The sequence below is a fragment of the Drepanopeziza brunnea genome (genome assembly GCF_022702325.1).
Source record: "Drepanopeziza brunnea f. sp. 'multigermtubi' strain 214-2 chromosome Unknown ctg3, whole genome shotgun sequence".
In the NCBI taxonomy this organism is placed as follows: Eukaryota; Fungi; Ascomycota; class Leotiomycetes; order Helotiales; family Drepanopezizaceae; genus Drepanopeziza; species Drepanopeziza brunnea.
In genome coordinates, this window is record NW_027094066.1 from 737,646 (window position 1) to 756,754 (window position 19,109).

At 52.0% G+C, this 19,109-nt stretch overlaps 5 protein-coding genes across 6 annotated transcripts; 3 read left to right on the top strand and 2 right to left on the bottom strand.

The window, feature by feature from the left end:
• Positions 1–688: 688 nt before the first annotated feature.
• Positions 689–2,872, top strand: L3040_002376 (uncharacterized protein; the record flags this gene model as incomplete). 2 transcript variants are annotated; one of them, XM_066155533.1, is made up of 2 exons in its annotated part: positions 689–2,169; positions 2,271–2,274. In XM_066155533.1, the coding sequence occupies 2 exons, from the start codon at positions 689–691 to the stop codon at positions 2,272–2,274; spliced, it is 1,485 nt and encodes a 494-aa protein (XP_066012529.1). The 2 variants fall into 2 exon arrangements, with proteins under 2 accessions (XP_066012529.1, XP_007289786.2); XM_007289724.2 differs by having other exon boundaries at positions 689–2,872.
• A 2,483-nt stretch (positions 2,873–5,355) lies between these two features.
• L3040_002377 (uncharacterized protein) lies at positions 5,356–8,232 on the top strand (the record flags this gene model as incomplete). The annotated part of the gene is made up of 3 exons (XM_007289723.1): positions 5,356–5,529; positions 5,582–5,700; positions 5,751–8,232. The coding sequence occupies 3 exons, from the start codon at positions 5,356–5,358 to the stop codon at positions 8,230–8,232; spliced, it is 2,775 nt and encodes a 924-aa protein (XP_007289785.1).
• Positions 8,233–8,782: 550 nt separating this feature from the next.
• Positions 8,783–10,138, top strand: L3040_002378 (uncharacterized protein; the record flags this gene model as incomplete). The annotated part of the gene is made up of 4 exons (XM_007289722.2): positions 8,783–8,982; positions 9,045–9,589; positions 9,745–9,862; positions 9,982–10,138. The coding sequence occupies 4 exons, from the start codon at positions 8,783–8,785 to the stop codon at positions 10,136–10,138; spliced, it is 1,020 nt and encodes a 339-aa protein (XP_007289784.2).
• A 1,050-nt stretch (positions 10,139–11,188) lies between these two features.
• L3040_002379 (uncharacterized protein) lies at positions 11,189–12,055 on the bottom strand (the record flags this gene model as incomplete). The annotated part of the gene is made up of 2 exons (XM_007289721.2): positions 11,189–11,701; positions 11,771–12,055. The coding sequence occupies 2 exons, from the start codon at positions 12,053–12,055 to the stop codon at positions 11,189–11,191; spliced, it is 798 nt and encodes a 265-aa protein (XP_007289783.1).
• A 3,353-nt stretch (positions 12,056–15,408) lies between these two features.
• L3040_002380 (uncharacterized protein) lies at positions 15,409–18,914 on the bottom strand (the record flags this gene model as incomplete). The annotated part of the gene is made up of 2 exons (XM_007289719.1): positions 15,409–18,677; positions 18,737–18,914. The coding sequence occupies 2 exons, from the start codon at positions 18,912–18,914 to the stop codon at positions 15,409–15,411; spliced, it is 3,447 nt and encodes a 1,148-aa protein (XP_007289781.1).
• Positions 18,915–19,109: the final 195 nt, after the last annotated feature.

A 19,109-nucleotide genomic window follows, 5' to 3' on the forward strand; every position in this document is an offset into this window, starting at 1 on the left:
CTTAGCCCAGCCGCCGTTGTTGTTGTTGTTGTTGTTGTTGTATTTGTTTACGTCGGGCGGGTAGCAGGCGAAGCCTGCCGCACTGGGACTTCCCATGGAGTACGGCGACATGCTAAGCTAGCCTAGCCGCCGTCTCTCCTCGAAGAGCTAGTTCCGCAGCTATTGACTGACTAGGTACTCACCACAGAGGCCTGGCTCTACGATTTCTTCATCTAAATTCATTGTTTAAATGAATTGTGTTGTACTTTGTATGGCGATATGTTAATAGTCATTCAATTTTCAATTCTCTGTATTGCGCCTTCCAACGTCGCGCCAGCTAGTCCTCTGTGAATCATCAATTGAACAGGCGTGCCGCTTACGGGCTAGGTCATGTGTAGAGCGTTTCAGCAGTCTTTGGGGTATTTAATGGCCGGGGTTTTTGAGGATTCATACTTGGTTGACAACCTCATGTGACAATTTTTCTCCTTCTCATACCTACGACTTCGATATCAATCTACCCTGTCTCGTACATCGATACATCATTACCTTGAGGTTTGAATACAGAGGATTATTGCTTCCGTTGTAAGTTCACGCGATCCTTGGGCTCTTTGGGATTTAAGCGTGCTGATTTGTGCGATTCTAGATGGACGGCCGTGGTAGAGACATGGAAAAGCAGCCCCTCCACGACAAACACTCTCTCGCAAAAGACATGACCAATCACATATCTTCTATTCTCTTCGACGACAAATCTTCTGAAGACTCCGACGCACGCTCAGTCATACATTCGGTCGTTGAAGAAGCCGCTTTGGAAGAGCCAGGCTCAACTGAACAGTCAACCAAAGATCTCTTACCAAGAGATACCCACGCAGCGGCTGGTGATGATATTCCCAATGATCCGAATCAAGAAGAAGGGAATATGGAGCTACAGGCGAAGATCGCACCGGCGATTGGTGAAGACCTTTACGAATATAGAGTCGCTAACGAAGACTTGTCCAGCATAGACCTCGCAAACGGAATGACCGATGAGTCTCTGAGCGATACTAATGAGTTTGATGGCCAGTTTGAAGACTCGCTGCGCGAGATTGAGCGGGTCACGAAGCTGTCAAACGACCTAGCTCAGCTCATCCGACTTGCTGGTCCGTTCAATATCGAGCTTTCTCCTCCACCAGTCCCCCAGGTCAACCCGGAAGCTTGTTTGGATGGGGCTCCTCCCGATGTTCGGATGCTAATCTACAGATACTTGCTGGTCAACCCAGATCTCGGCGAAGTCACATCTATCAGCAAACACGAACAGTACGGTGCCACGGCTTCCTATGGCCTGTCTCCCGCAATCCTTGTGGTCAATAAGAAGATCCATGGTGAAGCCATGTCCATACTTTATGGGCTCAACACCTTCGTCATGGCTTGCTCTCCATGTTCTGAGCCTTCTGGCTCACCACCAGCTATATTGTCGCCCCTGACTCGCTTTATTTCAGGGCCATATGGTAGCTCTTCTTCAATCTATGGTGAAGCATCCATTTCCCATGTCAAGAAATGGAAGGTCATTATTAGTGTCGATGTCAGAGGCTTCTCGGCCAAGGAGCTGGTGCGACCATCTTGGAGTTTCTGGGAAGCCTGTCGAGCACTTAGTCGCGGAAGTCCAAGGTTGGTTGAGATTGCTCTAATCCCAAAGGGGGTTGAGTTGAACGTCTTCGAATCGGACTACCAGAGCCTGGAGATTGCTCTTCAGCCGCTCAAAATCTTGCGCGGCATTGAAAACTTTGTTCTCAGAGACACGACTCCCTTCGAGATTCCCGACTTCGTGGACGAGGATGAGAATGCTCTCGAGTTTATCTCCCAGCTCCAAGACGAGACGGTTCTCGAAGTAGACTTGTACAATTCGGCGACCAGCAACAACCCGGTAGAGCGCGGATTCGAGATGTTCAACGAGCTCTTGATTTATGCTCAAGCTTTCGAGAGATCTCCCATGTTCCGCCAAGCAATGTCCCCCATCTGTGATGAGAGATATGGCGATGTTCCCGAGCCAGCTTTGTCAGGAGACGACCTACACCTTTATCACCAGCCCAGTAACCCATTCCAAATCGACGATCTCGTGCACCCCATCGAGGCGGCTCTTAGGCGCGCAAAGGCCCTCGTCAGAAACGAGGAGGACATTCCGGCTTTCAAAAACGAGCGAGATTTTATTCTGCAGTACCTCGAGCGCCAGTTCCGAAACATCTCCGCGGCTCACGACGGCATGCTTGAATTTGTCAAGGACGAGAAGGTCGACGATGGCTTCTTCGATTGTGCAGGTGATCCCGATCAAGGAGACACATGGCCTCAATACTACACGGCAATGGTCCTCTTGGAAGATTACGAGGCCTCCTTCCAGCGGGAATCACCACTCCACATCCGTGCTAGTATGCACGAGCACAAGAAGTACTACGAGAGACTGTATGAAGATTTCGGTGTTGGCAAAATCCAAATGGAAGGCTTGAACATGGCTATCGACAAACAGAACTACGCTGGTTTCCACGCGAAATTCAAATCCGCCGTCGACAAACTCGACGGACAGTTCCTCGACATCTGCCGTGCCAGAAAGAGCCTATTCAAGTGGGACCCGGAGACTCTGGACGATCGCCGTTGCGATATCCACCCTCAACTTTATCGTAGCGAGGAGCTGATTGTTTGGGATGTCAACGAACCAAACCTGACTCCGTTGACGTACGAGCAGCACCGGTGGATATCTTCGGATCAAGGAGATGATGCTATAGGTTCCCAGAGTGGTGATGGATGGGATCACAGCCGATGCTCGGCTGGATTTAATGCCGACGATGACTTCGACCAGTACGGAGCCACAGATGAGGATGGTGCTCAATCAGAGGAAGGGGGATCTTATCTTAGCAGCGATTAGAAAATTAGTTCTGGTGTCGTTGAAGGAGAAGCTGTTGCAAAAGATCAGGCATTAGGATAGCGATGAGGATATTGATAGAGCGTTTGCGTCACTCTCCTTCCTTATTGAGAAAGAGAGGTGAAGTCATCAGGGTCCGAGTCAGTAAGTAGGCGGTACACATTGTCTAATGCGCGGCCATCTTTGATCCAAGATTTTAATTTCAATCATTACAAAGCTCAGCAGAACTTACCTCCGTCAGAGTTCCAATTTTTGCCTCTTGCGATCAGGATGGCATGGCATGACCCTAACCCTCGGTTCTCGCCCACGACCATCGATGGCGAAACAAATCCGTTAAAATACCGGTACCCAACGCGCAGAGAGTATGGGGATACGATTTTTTGCCTGCACGAGGTGCCCCTTACGAACCTTCAGCTCTCTTTCCTGCGGCAGAGAGAGTTTGAAGAGCCGAAATTGAATCAGGGTAGCTTTTCAAAAAGATTCCTCCCTACCGGCGATCCGAACGAGGCTTTTCTTACCTCGATCACCATACCGATTACGATTTATACCTGACGGGCATGTCGACTGGAAATACTAAGAGGATTTGCTATAGAAAGGGAATGAGATAAGAGAAATGAAAGGTGGTTTAAGACGATTTGCGATATTGCGCCTTCGAAAAGGCTACTTGGCTAACTGCGGTCCGGCCTCGGATTATCTCGATAATCGATGCCGATATACGTTACCTACGCTATAACACTCTCTTTAAGTTTTTCCTCCGACGAAGATATGTTTTTTTCTTTTTTTGCGATCCATCTTATCCGTAAAGAAAGGGCATAATCGACAGCAGCTGCGCTGTACCAACTTAGAACACTTTCAAAGCTTATAAGGGTCATGCGTTATCGCGGGGTCAGAGATCCGAAGCTATTTGACAAACAGCTTTTCCTAAACGTGGTTTTTACTTTCGATTGGATGGTACATTACATATAATCTCTCTATTTAGCACGTCGCCGTACCCCATAAGATGTCCTCCCAATGCGGCATGCAAAGCTTGCCACCCACCCGACGTTAATAAATGCAACAATAACAACAACAGCGCCCAGAGAATAAATACATGAATTCCAATAATGAATTTTGGGTTCAAATGGATTGATAGCCAACAGCGCGCATGCCTATAAGCATATCAAGGCGCATAAGGGCTCCGGCTGTCTCGCAGAAACTACCGACCAAGATTGCCAAGATCAAAAACAAGCGCAGCCGAGTGCCAATTCCTGGGTAAACCTCTAAGGACAGCTAGCAAGAAATTGATGGATATCTTGACGGGTCCGTGTTCACGTGACTAGTTAACACATACATACTCCGGTACTGTATTGTGATACATACAAGAATCGTCGGCTCGCTTAGATTGGCCTCCTTACACTATACAGCCCTCTCGACCCAACGGTGGTCGTCATAAAGGCTTGTCGTTTACTGCTTAACATGAGTTGCTCTGCAGGGTATGAAACTGAGTAGCATGCTCTCGTTACCCGATATAGTAGTATCTTGTAACGCTTACGTATCTTGCTTTGCGACGGGAAGACCTCTGAGCTTTCTAAAGTTATTTTCGCTTCTCGGCGTTTGAACCATCTTCTCTCTTTCAAAAACACAACCCGCCCGCTTTGTTTCTTTCGATTAGAAATATCAAGAGATTCGTCCGTATACGCTCTTGCCATAGCCTGTTTGTTATCTATTCATCCGCGCATCTCGATACGTAGCTAATGTCAAAAAGTAGGGAATGTGCGGTCTAGGCACATCGTAGTAAAAATCAAAGCTCCACCTCTTCGCGTTTCCAATCTAAATCGAAACACTCAAGGGCCGCACAGTTCCATCCCGGGGCGAATGTCCATATCCCAACCTCTTCCTCTCGGCAGCGCAGGGGAAAATGGCCGAATCACACTGACCCCCTGACTCTTGCCGATAGATGATTATACGGGTCCGAACCAATTTGGGAATTCCGTTTTGCCGTCTCGAGACAACCGAGACAACAGCACCACTCTCGCCCGGCGCGTATTTGAGCATTTAATATTTATATTTAAGGTCTACTCCACAACAATCTATAGAAAACAAAGCCTAACATATTTGGCAGGACATCCGCTCCTGGACCCCTCACCGAAACAAATCAGAGTAATGAGATTGGCTACTGGAGAGCTGGGAAGATGATCAGTGGTCACGATGTGGCACACTTTTGCAGACAGGCATCTCAGGAGGCTGTGTAGTCAGTCATAATTTGGCTTCTGGGTCTACATAAGGTCTGTCTCCTTGCACTCTTCTTATGGATTCTTCCTGATCGTGAGATTTCGCTCTTCACTCTTCGCTTCACTTATCCTCTTTTTAGCCTTGACGGCAGAGCTCGGCTAGTCCTTGCCTTCACATTCTTTCACTGTTCTGTTGAAAAGCAGAGGATCAAGTCAATTCTAGACCAAATAAACACATTCCTTGAAACTTTATATAGGAGGAGACCACAATAAAAAATGCGTTTCTCTCTTCCTCTTGTGGCGTTCGCCGCTGGAGCGGCTGCTCAGCAGACCTCTGCAAAAGTAGATTCCAACACTGGTATCACATTCCAAGGGAAGACCGATGCTACTGGTTACTACTTCGGTATGGCAGTACCGACTACTATCGGTACAGATTTCATCGGACAAATAGTAAGCATGACATCTCCCGAGATAGATCGAGCCATGGCTGACGCTCCCCTAGATCGCGCCTATTACCGAAGGTTATGCTGGTGTCTCTCTTACTGGGAAGATGGTGGGCAGTCTCCTGATCGTAGCATGGCCCAACGCAGGCGAGGTTGTTGCCTCTTTCCATGAAACATCGTAAGCTCTGAAGACTATCCGAAAGATGCGTCTCGCTAACACTTATCAAGCGGATACTCGTCCCCGCCTGTATACACAAATGCATCGCTCTCTTTGTCACCAATCGCCGACGGAACCTATGTCAACGCCACGCACATGTCTTACACCTTCTTGTGCGGTGGATGCATTATGGATAGCCCCCTTAGCTTCGACCGTACGGCCGACAACATTATCATGGGATGGGCTCTGTGCAGAACCGCCCCTACCAATCCCGCATCCGCTGAATCGGCGACTTTTGTCTACCATGATGCCGGATTTGGTGCCTTTGGTATGGCTTTGAACAACGCTGCAAGTGCGGACTACGCAACCTGGGCTGCCATGGCCGCTAGTGGTGCACCTACGGAATATGGCAATACAGCGCCTCCTGCGGGTTCAGACACTCTTGCGACTCCTGATAGTGCCAACGCCACATGCCCTGATACTCCATCCATCTCAGATTCTACCTACGACTACATTGTTGCTGGAGCTGGGCCGGCCGGCATCATTACCGCTCAACGCCTGGCTGAGACCGGAAAGTCTGTTCTCCTTATCGAGCGTGGGAAAGCTTCGACCTACCAATCCGGAGGACGTAGCACGGTCGCGTGGAACGATACGGTGACTCAATACGATGTCCCAGCTATGGCATACTACTTAACCACTGCCGCGGACAGTTCCGAGTATTGCACCGATACCGCTAACATGGCAGGCTGTTTACTTGGTGGTGGAACGATGGTTAACGCCTTGATGTTCGTTCGACCTCAACCTGCCGACTTTAACGATAAGTGGCCTGCTGAATGGCAGTGGGACTCAGTCAGCGCCAGCGCCGACAGGTTGTATGAGCGCAACCCCGGTACTACCATGGCATCCGAGGACGAGAAGCGGTACGATCAAGCAGCTGCTACTGTTATGCAACAATACTTAAGCGGCATGGGATACGAACCCGTCGATGCCATCGACTCCCCAGAGCGCAAGACCGCAATCTACAGCTACCCACCATGGGATATCCAAGGAGGTCGCCGAGCTGGACCGGTCAAGTCTTACCTCCCTCTCGCTAAGGCTCTTAGCAACTTCGAGTTGATTCTCGAGACGAAAGTCGTTCGTGTTGTTCGTAACGGATCTACTGCGACGGGTGTCGAGGTCGAAGACTCTACTGGAGCCCGCCAAATCATCAACCTGAATGAAGGAGGAAGCGTTATACTCTCTTCCGGATCTATGTCTTCCCCACGTATTCTCTACAACTCTGGCATCGGTCCGGCTGATCAGCTCACCACCGTCCAAGGCGGATCTGCCTGTGTGACTCTCCCAGAGGAAGCTGACTGGATCGACCTCCCAGTCGGACAGAACTTGAAGGATCACCCGATGTTCACTCTGGACTTCAACACTAGTGCTGTCGAAGACACCCTGATTGCCAAGGACTTCACTTCCCCATCCCAAACCAATATCGAGCTGTTCGCTCAAGAGGTCGGTCCACTTGTCCAGGGCGGCCAACGTCTCAATTTCTGGACCAGCAAGAACACCACGTCAGGCACCAAGTACTTCCAAGGTACCTCCTTCGCGAACAGGGCCGACGGCGTCAGGGTAAGGCTTTACATGACCCACGGCGCAACCTCTGTCGGGGCTCTGGGCATCAACGCCCAGGGAGCGACCATCTTCACGACCGACCCCTGGATGAACACCGAAGACGACCAAAGCGCCATGGCGGAGATGATCGACGAACTCCTCGCCGGTGCCCGCGCGGGCACCCTCTTGACGCCAGCCGACCCCGACGTTACCGGCGCCTCCTTGGTCGCGGACAAGGCGTACGTCACGGGATCTCACTTCGTCGGCACCGCCATGATGGGCGAGACGAACGACGGATCGTCAGTCGTCGACACCTGTGGAAGGGTCTGGGGAACGGACAACATCTACGTCGTCGATGCCTCGATCCACCCCGACCTTCCCACCGGCAACACCCAGGCCATGGTCATGGTCGTCGCCGAGCACATCGTGGCCAAGATCATCGATGTCAGCTCGGGCGGCGGGGGTCAGAATTCCACAACTCCCTTTGTCCCTGATTCGAATCCCAGCTACCCTCCCGTGGTACCCGAGTCGGACCCCTACTATCATACCACTCCCGATCTACTTGACACGGAGCCCAAGAATCCCGACGCGGTGAATACGAACCTCAGCAAGCCCCAGACTCCCGAATCTGATAAGAAGGGCAACAAGCCCCAAACTCCCGAATCTGATAAGAAAGGCAACAAGCCCCAAACTCCCGAATCCGATAAGAAAGGCGACAAGCCCAAGACCCCCGAATCCGACAAGAAAGGCAACAAGCCCAAGACCCCCGAATCCGACAAGAAAGGCAAGAAGACCAAAACTCCCGAATCCGATAAGAAAAGCAACAAGCTCAAAACCTCCACCCTACCTGATAAGAAATACAGCAACACAGAGAGCCTCACCGACCTCACCGAGAAGAAATACACTAACCCCACCAAACCCACCAAGGAAGAAGAAGAAGAAGAAGACTGTTAAGAGAAACCAACGGTATTTTACTTTCGTGTCGATCTTTAGGTACATGGGCTATATATCTGAATCGAGGCGGAAAAAACCCCCCTTTGTACATAGGTATATATATATATATATATGTTTTTTTTTCCTTCTCAATTGTTGTGTGTTCGTATATGCCGTGATTCAAGTATATCCAGTCTCGTCTGAAGGCTCCGCGTGCCTTTTTGTTCTCACCGTTTTTTTTTTTTTTTTTTTTAAAAAAAAAAAAAAAAAAAAAAAAAAAAAAAAAAAAAAAAGAAATCATGCAATAAGCACGCTTATCAGTTAACGTTCATGCTAATGCTGATGCGGCTTCGAACAGAATATTCTAGTGTTACAATCTCGAAATTTTGATGATGATGATGTCTGAGGGTTTGTCTCACCCAGCTGTACATGCATGGGCGCTAGACAGCTCGAGGCGCTAGGTTTCATACGTCCGTCCGATACTTACAACCACGGCTCTTTGCCAATTCCAATCCCACCCTATTGACATCGTCATCCGAACAGTCGATAGGAATTGATTCAGACGGTAACGATGGCAGCCTCAGCCCCAGCCCCGGCCCCAGCGCCTCCACACGCCATCGAGGGCTCCTCTCCGATCGTCGACGACAAGGCGGCCAACGTCATCGCTTCATACGAGATCCCCGAACCCGAGCCGTTCGTCTCCTTCAACGCTCTCAAGGATCGCATCAGACACCACTACGAGTTGGCATCGGACTACTACTACTCACTCTGGTACGTCGGATCCCTTGACACACATACGCACACGTGACCGTGGGCTGAGAGATAGACATCAGGGGGGAGCACATCCACCACGGCTACTTCCTCACGGCATCCGACACCAAGGAGCGGGCTCAGGTACAGCTGGTTGAGCTGTTGCTCGAGCGCTCCGGCCTCCCGAGAGGCAGCTCCGTCCTCGATGTCGGCTGCGGCATAGGAGGAACCTCACGCCACCTGGCCAAGGAGCACGGATGCCACGTCGTCGGTGTGACCATCAGCGGCCGCCAAGTCGAGATCGCTTGCCGATTGACGTCGGAAGCCAGCGGCACCCAGCCAGACACCGCCGGTGCGGGATCCGCGACGAAGCTCGGGGATGGGTCGGTGAAGTTCATTGAGCTGGATGCGGAGAAGATGGGTGCTTTCTTCACGACGGAGCCGAACGTGGGGACCTTCGACTGCGTGTGGATTTCCGAGGCGATGAGCCACTTGCCGAACAAGGAGCTGTTCTTTCGGAGCGCGGCGCTCTTGCTCAGGGAGGGGGGCCAGCTGGTTGTGGCTGACTGGTTCAAGAGGGAGGATTTGACGGAGCAGCAGTTCCAGGATGACATCGCCCCGATCGAAGGTCTGTGAGCCAACACGTCGACGGCAAGCGAGGTCAAGCGAGGCCAAGCAAAGCCAATAAAAGCCAAGCGAAGCAAAGCAAAGCAAAGCAAAGCAAAGCAAAGCAAAGCAAAGCAAAGCAAAGCAAAGCAAAGCAAGACTGACAGATACACACAGATGGCATGCTCCTCCCACCTCTCTGCTCACAAGCCGAGTACGTGCGCCTCGCCAACAGTGCCGGCCTGAAGACCACCGCGGCGCCCTTTGACATCAGCAAGCAAGTGTCCAAAACCTGGTGAGTCCAGCTCCAAAGTCCGCTGCGTGACCACACAAGGGATATCCACACTGTGTCAATCAACACTGTGTCAATCAACACTATATCAACATCAATATCGGCAGCTCACCAGCAAACAGGGATATCTCGTGGTCGCTGATCCAGAACCCCGCCCTCTGGGCCTTTGCCGTCGCGCAGGGCCGAGACGGGCTGGCGTTCATGCAAGCCTTCCACGCCATGAGGAGGGGCTTCGCCACCGGGACCTTCCGCTACGCCGTGATGGCTTTCCAGAAGTGATGGTGATGGGTGATGGGTGGCGGTGGCGTCCCGTCGAGGTGGTGGTGGAGTGTCTCTGTCGACTGGCGCGCGGGAGAAGGACGGAGTGTGTGTGTGTGTGTGTGTGTGTGTATGTATGCATTGCATTGCAAAGAGCAAAGAGGGAAGTGCAAAAGCCAGGGCGGTACGTACGTACGTACGTACGTACGAAGTAGACAATCTGGTCTGGTCAGCGCTCGAAGAATGAGATGTGTTATGTTATGGTGAGAAGACCGGCACGCGACGGTAACTAACTGTATGTATTGCGGCTTGCTTTCTCTCCGCTCCGCTATGCCGCGCGGGAGGGATGCTGCTTCAGTAATCCACACTGCGGTAGCGGAAAGGAAACCTACAGCCCCTCCCCCCCCTACCTCCTTTCTTTACAATTTCCCTCTTTTTCTTTTTTTTTTTTCTTTTTCTTCTTCTTCTTCTTCTTCTTCTTCTCGTCCGGGCAACTTGCTCGGGTTTCTTTCTTTCTTTCTTTCTGCTTTTTTCATCGCAGGCTGGTTTGGGAGGAGGAGGAGGGGGGGGAGGAGGAGGAGGAGGCGGGCTTTGTACGGGCTAGCAGGGGGCGCGCCTTGTGTGGAGATGGGCTTTATTGGTTTGTTTGAAGAAAGGGAGGAAGGAAGTGTGGAAGGAAGTGTGGAAGGGTGGAAGGTAGTAGGATGAGAAATAAGGAGAGTGCGGAGGGCTTTCGAGAGGGGGTTTCTGTTTAGGCACCTGGCTGGGGAGGGGGAAGGGGGGAGTCTTCTGGTGGTGGGTGAGAGAGAGAATATACCCGGACGGACTTTCGTTGGACTTGCTTGCAGTCTGTAACGCTTGATTCGAGATAGATGCCGCTGTCGAGTCTAGAATACTATTGCAGAATAGTGAACCTGCTCAATCGCGGCTACCTTAATATCTATCTCATCCGTATCGATACATGGTGCCATTCGTGCGGACGCCAGCAACAAGAACAACAAAATCAGGCTGGGATCTTCTTCCTCTTCTTCTTCTTCTTCTTCTTCCTCTCCCTCTTCTTTCTCTTCTTCTTCAGTAACCACCGATCATGCGACCGACCATGTTCTGAATACCACTCCGAGCCTGCTTCTGGACCTGGGCGAACCGCATGACTCCACAAATCTCGCTCTCCACATGCTGAACGAGACCACTGAGCGCCTTGTACTCTCTGCCGCAGCTACCCTTGGGGCATCGATAGATCTTCTGCTCGTGAACCGGGCTGGCCAAGTGGGCATTCACACCCTGGAGAGTCCCGAACTGCTTGGCGCAGAGGTAGCATTCATAGTGCCGGCCATTCCACGAGCGTTCCGTGGCGCGCGTAACAGCATCGGGGCGGTCGTAGCCAGACATGGTCAGCATCGGCTTGGTGATGACGTGGTTCCGGTCCAGCTGGCGAACGATGCGGTTGATCTTGGAGCGATCGAGTCCCGAGACGGTACAGGCGCCGGACTCGAGATGGATCGTCACACCCGACGCGGTAGTGAACGAGAGGCTGCAGAAGGGACATTCGATGGAACCCCCCATGTGGAGCTTGGAGTGCAGATGCTACGGAGATCAGCATGTCGGGAGATGGTGGGGGGTGCAGGAGGCTCTGTCGGGGGAGCACGTGTGTACCTGGCGGAGGTTGTTCTCATTCATGAAGATCCGCCGGCACGGGACGCAATACGAATGGCCGGCCGCGCTCGAGTAATGCTGATGGCGCGAGTGCTCCGAACCGAAGACCCGGTCGCAGATGTCGCACTGCCAGCCCAGCTCCTCGCTGCTGGAGTACTGCTCAGAGCTCGCATAGCCCCCATCGGAGCTCTCATCTTGGTACCGGTGAGCGGCGCTGGTTCGGAGATGCTGGTTGTACCCGTTCTCCGTGATGAAGGAACGGTCGCAGGGGAAACACCAAGGCATCTTTTTGATCCCGGGGAAGCGGGTTTCGGAGGAAGAGGTGGTGGTGTTGTTGTTGTTGTTATTCTCGGGTGATGAGGGTTGTGAGAGCTCGAGTTGTCAAGTGAAAGTTAACTGGTCACGAGGGATGAGTAGAGTTTGAGACATCGCGTTGGCTGCCGACGTGCCGAGCTGTCGTCGGGCCGGAACACGGGACTCCCGTACCGCTCCTGCCTAGCCTGGTGAGAAGGTGTTTGCAGTTGCGAGCGTGCCGCTGAGCCTGCGGGGCAACAGCACCCAGTCAAACAAGATCAATATAATACTGTTTGTGTGGCATCTGTATCTGTATCTGTATCGGTATCTGTATCGGTATCTGTATCTGCATCTACATCTAAAAAAACCACAACTCTCATACCACCATCATAAATCACACACACTCTCTCTCTCCCACGCTCGTGCAGAACTGAACCGAGAAACCATCCCAGCCAATCACGCAAGCCCAACCAAGGCGGTGGGTTCGTCCGCCCGCGCGAACAAGTCGGATGGGAAACTCTACCTCTACTGTATACCTACGTACCATGGACCCAGCCAAACGGGTCAACCAGATAGCAGTACTACGTCCCAGGCGTAAAAGTATTACCCCTCGAGGGTAGGGTAACCAGGGGGTTTGGAGTGGAAACTCAACTTTTGAGGCACCTTCGAGGGGTAATACTTAGGCCTGCGCGTGTGGTATATGAGCCGCAAGCCGGCTCGCCCGCTTCCAAGTCCCGACACACACCAGACACCAGCTTGACAGACGCCCAAAGTCTGTAAGCTACAACGAACCTCACACTTACACAGTACAGTAGTAACATCACCTCACCCCATCCCATCCCCATCCACGAATCGACCTTCCACCCACTTCAATCATAGCTGCCATTCCCCCTTTCCCTTCCCCCTTCCCTCCCCCCCCCCCCCCCTTTTTTAACATACCGTCTTCACATCCCTCACAAGCCCTCCAACAACGCGAGCAGTTAACTCGTTACCTAAACTGACAAGTAAAACTTCAGCCACAGTATAGATACCTACGGTACTCAAGTACCGGTAGGTGGTCCTGTAGCTTGAAAGCGGGGAAAGGAAGGGATCAGGTCAGCGATCCGTCTTCTAATCGACCGACCGACCGACCGACCCTCTTTTACTGTACAAGAGACGGTGCGGTCGGGCGGTCATGGGACCGTTTCAAGTCAGTACCTACTGATAGTATAGTGCAATCTCGGGACTTCACCGCTGCTGTATGGACATTAAGTAAGTAGGAGCCCGGTCGGCAAGCGAAGGTGCAAGTTTCTTTTCTTTTCTTTTTTTCTCTTTTCTTTTTCTTTTTCTTGGCTAGATCGCATCTGGATGCGTAGCAGCTATGTGACTAGCCTTGGCACAGCCGGCAGAAAGACCCCGTCGTGGTGTGTGTGGTAAGTGTTACATACCTCTCGAGTCCTCGGGCAGCTAAGTATACGCATCCCAGACAACACCGAAAAAGCTAGCCAGGCAGACAAACTCCAACCTCCAATGCCCCCCCAAAAAAGGACAAGAGGAGATATCCTCGCCTGGATCCAGCCGCTCCAAAGCGTGTACTTCCGTCCGCACCCTCCACCAGGACACCGGAACATCTTCTCCTCGCGGGCCGGGCTGTTCAGACGAGAATCGACGGATCGCAGGCTTGCGCATTCCCGGGTGCAGAGGCACTGTAGCAGCAAGCGTAAGCGGAGCCGTTCCAAGCGAGCTCGGTGGCGGTCGTTTGGACGTTCTCGTCGCCGGGCATCGTGAGCATTGGGCGGGTGATGACGTTGTCCCGGTCGATGCGTTGCACCAGCTTTTTGATCTTGGCTCGGTTGAGGAGGTTCGATTGGGGGCAGCTGCCGCTCTCTAAATGTCCGCACCGAACGGATTATGAGCTCGGGGTGAGCTCGGGGAGAGAGAGAGAGAGAGAGAGACGTCCCTCCCTCACTGCACCACCGGAAGCAGCGGCAAAGCCAGCCCTGCAAGCCAGGCACAGCGACTCTCTTCCAACGCGGGCTCTGCAACGCTGACGCTAACCCAGCTAGCGGGCGCTCACCGAGGGACATAGGTACTTAGCACGCATCCTACCTGCGCGAGGCCGTTGCAGCTCTAGAACATCCGTTCGCACGAAATGCAGTACGGGCGTCCACAAGCCGAGCCGGCCCGGTGACGAGAATGCCCCGCGGAAAACATCCGATCGCAAGCCTCGCACTCAGAATCCGTGCTCTGCTGCACATTTGACAGCCACGGTCGCTGTTGGTTGAACCAGCCCGCCCTCGCCGGGCTCGCAAAAACAGCATCTCGAGCTGGCGGTCTCAACTTTTTTCGGCAGAAACGAAAAAATTGACAGCAAAATGGGCGCGAGGTTACCTAGGCCACAGGGCAAGAACGATAAAGGGGAATGCGCAAGAAAGGGAATGAAGTACCGGTAGGTACATACATACATACATACTACCACCACATACCTACCCCTCAGCTACCGACGTGACCTACCTACCTACCTACCTATACCTAGTTTATCAAGCAGTAGTACCTCAGCCAAAGCCCAAGCTCCAGACGGCGTCAATAGGGTAGGTACTACTGCTGCTCGCATCACAGCCAAGCTCACATCTATCCCAAGTCGGTATTCACATCACATCACATCACAATACAGATAGATAGATAGATACAAACAAGACACCCTGTAATGCTGCACCTTTGTTCGCGGAGGGTAGCCGTTGGGCGGTACCTGTACCGGTATCGATAGTCATGGCATGGCATGGCTGAAGGCCTCCTTTCTCCAGCGACTCCCCTCTGCTGGAGATGTCTCCGCTAAGGACAATATTTGAAAAAGAAAAAAAAAAAATTCAGTTTGAATGTGTCTTCACATTACCGCTTAGCTACATGCGAAGATATACAATAGCTTATATCGGCAGCGTTGCAAAGCTTGTCTTCCTCTTGTCTTGAATCTTCCATCTCGTTTGCCCTTCGCTTCTGCCCCGTAGCAAACAATAGACATCCATCCACACATCGTGCCACCCAGTTCCGAGATAAGCAAGTACACCCAGGCAAGGAAGCAGCTAAGCTGAGCACCCACAGACCAGCGCCAGCCATCCCAATGCTTCCTTCGAATCCGCCCTCCCAAGGCCAGGCTAAATAGAGTACACATGTGTCCGTCTCCCCCCGATCCCAAACCACCGCAAGAATACAAACAAGAAGCTACACGTAAATTCGCATATACAAAATCGTACAAGAGAATAGAGAAACGCAAGCGTGCCGGCCGTCTCATCGTTCCCCCGTGGATTTTCCAAACCAACGACAACACCAAAAACAAAGGAGACTACTCAGCTGTGCGAAGCTCTCGTTTACCACCGCGTCGAAGGTCGTGCTTTGACCCCGACACCACTTCTCTCCCACGCCCAGTTCTTCTTCTCCCCCACGCCGCCACTCCCACCCCCATCGCCTCCCCAACTCTTGAAGCTATTTCTGAAATCATTCCCCAGCAACTCACTCACGCTCTTCGTATCCTCAATCAGGTGCGGGTACGCCTGGTACGGCAGCACGTTTCGCGTTTTGACGACCCGCGGTGGCTTGGACGGGGCATCGATTTCGGCGGCTTTGCGCTGCTCCTTCAGAATATCACGAAGCTCTTTGTCGTCAGCTGTGATTTGCGCTTTCAGGAACGAGATGTCTGTGTTTGATGCGAGGGTTTCCATAACCGGTGTGCGTGGCGTGTAGGTGATTGCGGAGAGATTAGGTGGGTTGGTAGGGATGATGGCAGGGTCGAGGAAAGAGTTTGCTTTCGTAAGGAGGGTCGTAACATCAATGGATTCGCCGTGGGGGATCTTGGTTTGGTGTGACGGGGTGATGCAGTCCATGTCTACTTCTTTCCGAAGCACGTGGTCGATGTCGATGGCGGAGAAGTAGGCGCAGGCTTGAGGCAGGTCGTTGATGCCGACTTGTTGAGAGAACATGGAGCGCGTCCAGACGTTAGAGACTTGCAAGGCCATGGCGGCTCGATACTTGTCTTGCTCGCTGACAATGTAGCGGATTTCATCGTGGACGGTTATAGCGAGACGGGCGTCGATATTAAAGCGTCGGATAAGGTAGTCCATAGAGATTATCACGAGGTGAAGGTAGTCGACACCGGAAGACTGGATGGCCCAGTTGATCCGCGAAGTCATGAAACCTCCTTGGTTGACGAATCGGCTCATCAAAGCTTCAGTGATGCCTGCGCCGAGGACGGGTGTACGAGGTCGCTCTTGCTCGGCGAATTCCTCAAGCTTGTTGAAGACGAAGCTCTCGGTTCCACCGCGCCAGAAAGTCTTTTTGTGAAGTGCTTTTCTGTTGGTCTTCGCCCCCTTGGTAGCCTTGTATAGATTGGAAGCCACCTTTGTTGTCTCTGCTTCCGAAAGTCCGGGATTGAATTGGCGCAGGAGTGTCGACGCGAACTTGAGGCCTGCGCCGTAGATTCGCCCGTAGTTGAAAACTTTGGCATCATTTCTAGTGATGCCCAGAATTTTGGCCGTCCGTGAATGCAAGTCCGTTCCAGCTGCTTTTGTGCCCTCGAGGGTCATGAATCCGACGGCATTTCCGCCGTGCAATTTAAATTGGGCGTCACCAATCAAACTTGCAATCCAAAGCTCCTCAGAATCGACATCAGCACCAACGAAGCAGTAGCCAGAAGGCGCCTTGACCATGGACTTCAGCTCTGACCCGACTCGGTTTTTCTTGGCATTGCTTGCGGTAAGCCAAGTATTTTCAACCGCTCGTCTAGTGACTGTTCCCATCGGAATGACTTGGGGTAGAATATAACCATTCTCGGACATCAACTTCGCTTGCTCAGGTCCCTTCGCCCCGTCTTCCCCGTAGACAACCATCTGTGACATGATTCTGTCTCTTGCACTGATCCAATATGAACATGAGGCATTCATCTCCAATGCCTCCTTCGCGTAGGTGAATTCCGATGAAAGGACACCCTTCTCAAAGTATGGCAAGTAACTCTTCGCCATCGGGTTGGCACATCGGGCAGTAGGACCATCCTTGTGAGGTAACTTGAAATACGCTCCATCCCTATCGTCCCGTAGTGTCATGTCTTTCTCGTCGAAAGCAGTACACTCTTGCATTTGGGACGTGGTATACTTGTGGGCGTCCGTGATATCTACTCTAAATGTCCATCCATACTTGTCTGACCAGACTAGTGGATTTCCATCCCATGCGAGGCGTAGCAGTAAGGGTGCAATCCGGCTCCGTACCGAGAGTCCGATCGGACCATCGGTCTTTGAAAACAGATCCTTGTACCATTTTGGCATACCCGGCATCTTCTGCCGAGCTGCTGGTCGAGGGGGGTCGTTCTTCTTTTTGCCCTTGGCCATTTTGATTTCCTGGCCCGACCAATCCAACTGTCGTAGCCATGGGTCATTGCTCCACTTTTCGGAATCAGCTTTGATTTCGAGCGCTTTTTCAGTAAGACCGATCAGTCTCTCCTGCACTGCATCAGACAGCTTATGATACGTTGCTTCTGCATTCGATATGTAAGATTCCCAGGACTTGTCCACCGGGAGGATAACCGAGGAAAGATGCCGCAGGGCGGCAAAGCTCACGGGATGCGGACACGTTTCCAAGAAGTTTGGAAACACAATCCTATACACTCGATGCGTAACATCCACATCAGCAGCGCAGTAGTCCAGCAGCTCATCTAATTTCGCTCGAATGCCTTCTCGGTCCAGCTGTCCAAAAGTGTCTCTTTGCGCCTTGTCGATGGTAACGTCCAGGTGAAATTTCGCCACATCGCGCAATGAGTTGACTGAGCTTCTACCAACCCACAATTCCTCCTCCTCTTCGGACAACCCCTTGCTCCCAAGTAGAGTTGCCAGTTCAGCATTGTCCGTCTCTCCTGCAATCTTGTCTCTCAGCTCGCGATTCTTTCTGTGCTTCATCCAGGTCGGCCGCTGACGAGAACACATGCCGTTCACAGCCACATGTAACGACATGGTATCCAAGAAGTTGTTTTTGGACTGCTTGATGTCGTACTCCTCGGAAATTCTGGCCCGATCATACCCAACGTTGTGTCCAACAATAATTCGAGGTTTCGTCGGATCTCCTAGAGGAATGAGGTGGCGATCATTTTCCGATTCTCCTAGTAGCCACGGTGATAACCAGGCATACCAGTTGGTAGGACTGACTGCACATGCCACGACAGCAAACGAGCTCTCTTTCCACATCACTTCCGTATCGAAGCACAACATGTCCTCTTGCGGTGCATCTACAGCCTCCGTCCTTCCATCTGGGTAGTATTTCGTCCAACCGCTTTTCCTTACCCATTTCCTCGGTTTCGGCGGAGCATTTGAGCGTGTGAATTGCTTGGCTTTCGACAGATATGGTTCTGCCGCATCCATCCCAAGTTTATAGAAATGCTCATCGAGGGTCCTGCCTTGGAGCTCGGGGAGATCAAAAGCTATGGGTGGCGGGTTGTCGGTATTCTTCCCTAGCAGCTCATGTCGGCGCAGATGGTCCTTGGAGAGTTCGACCAATTCGCTGGGCGGAGGCGCAATGTTACCGGGAAAGATTTGTGAGAAGACATGGCTACTCAATTGCTGTACCCCTATCTCATTGTACCGCGCCTTCGAGGGTTCTGTTCATGCATTGTCAGACGAACATGCATTTTTAGAAGTAAGACGTAGAAGTTCCTACTCGAAAGAGATCTCGATTCTGCAGCAGCTTCTTTGTCCGATTTGACGGCCTCGGTCGCATATGGTCTCCATTGTAATTGTGGTACAATAGCCTGACGGCGATGCGCCCGGTGCCTCGCAAGCCGAACAAAGCCTGCGCATGGCCTACTCGTCCGGCCAGCCCGTAGTGAAAGCAGCATCTTGGGACTGGGAATCCTCAGAGCATGGCGATAGTGTTGGAAATTGATTATCTGTCTAGGGTGTGGAATTGAGATTCGTGAGGTGGTGAAGGTAGTGGTAAAAGTTCAGTAAAGCCGTTGGAAATTTAGGAAACGTTGATGTCTGTAATCGATAAGGAGCAAGAGAGCGGCCCGACTGTATTTCCGTTCATGACA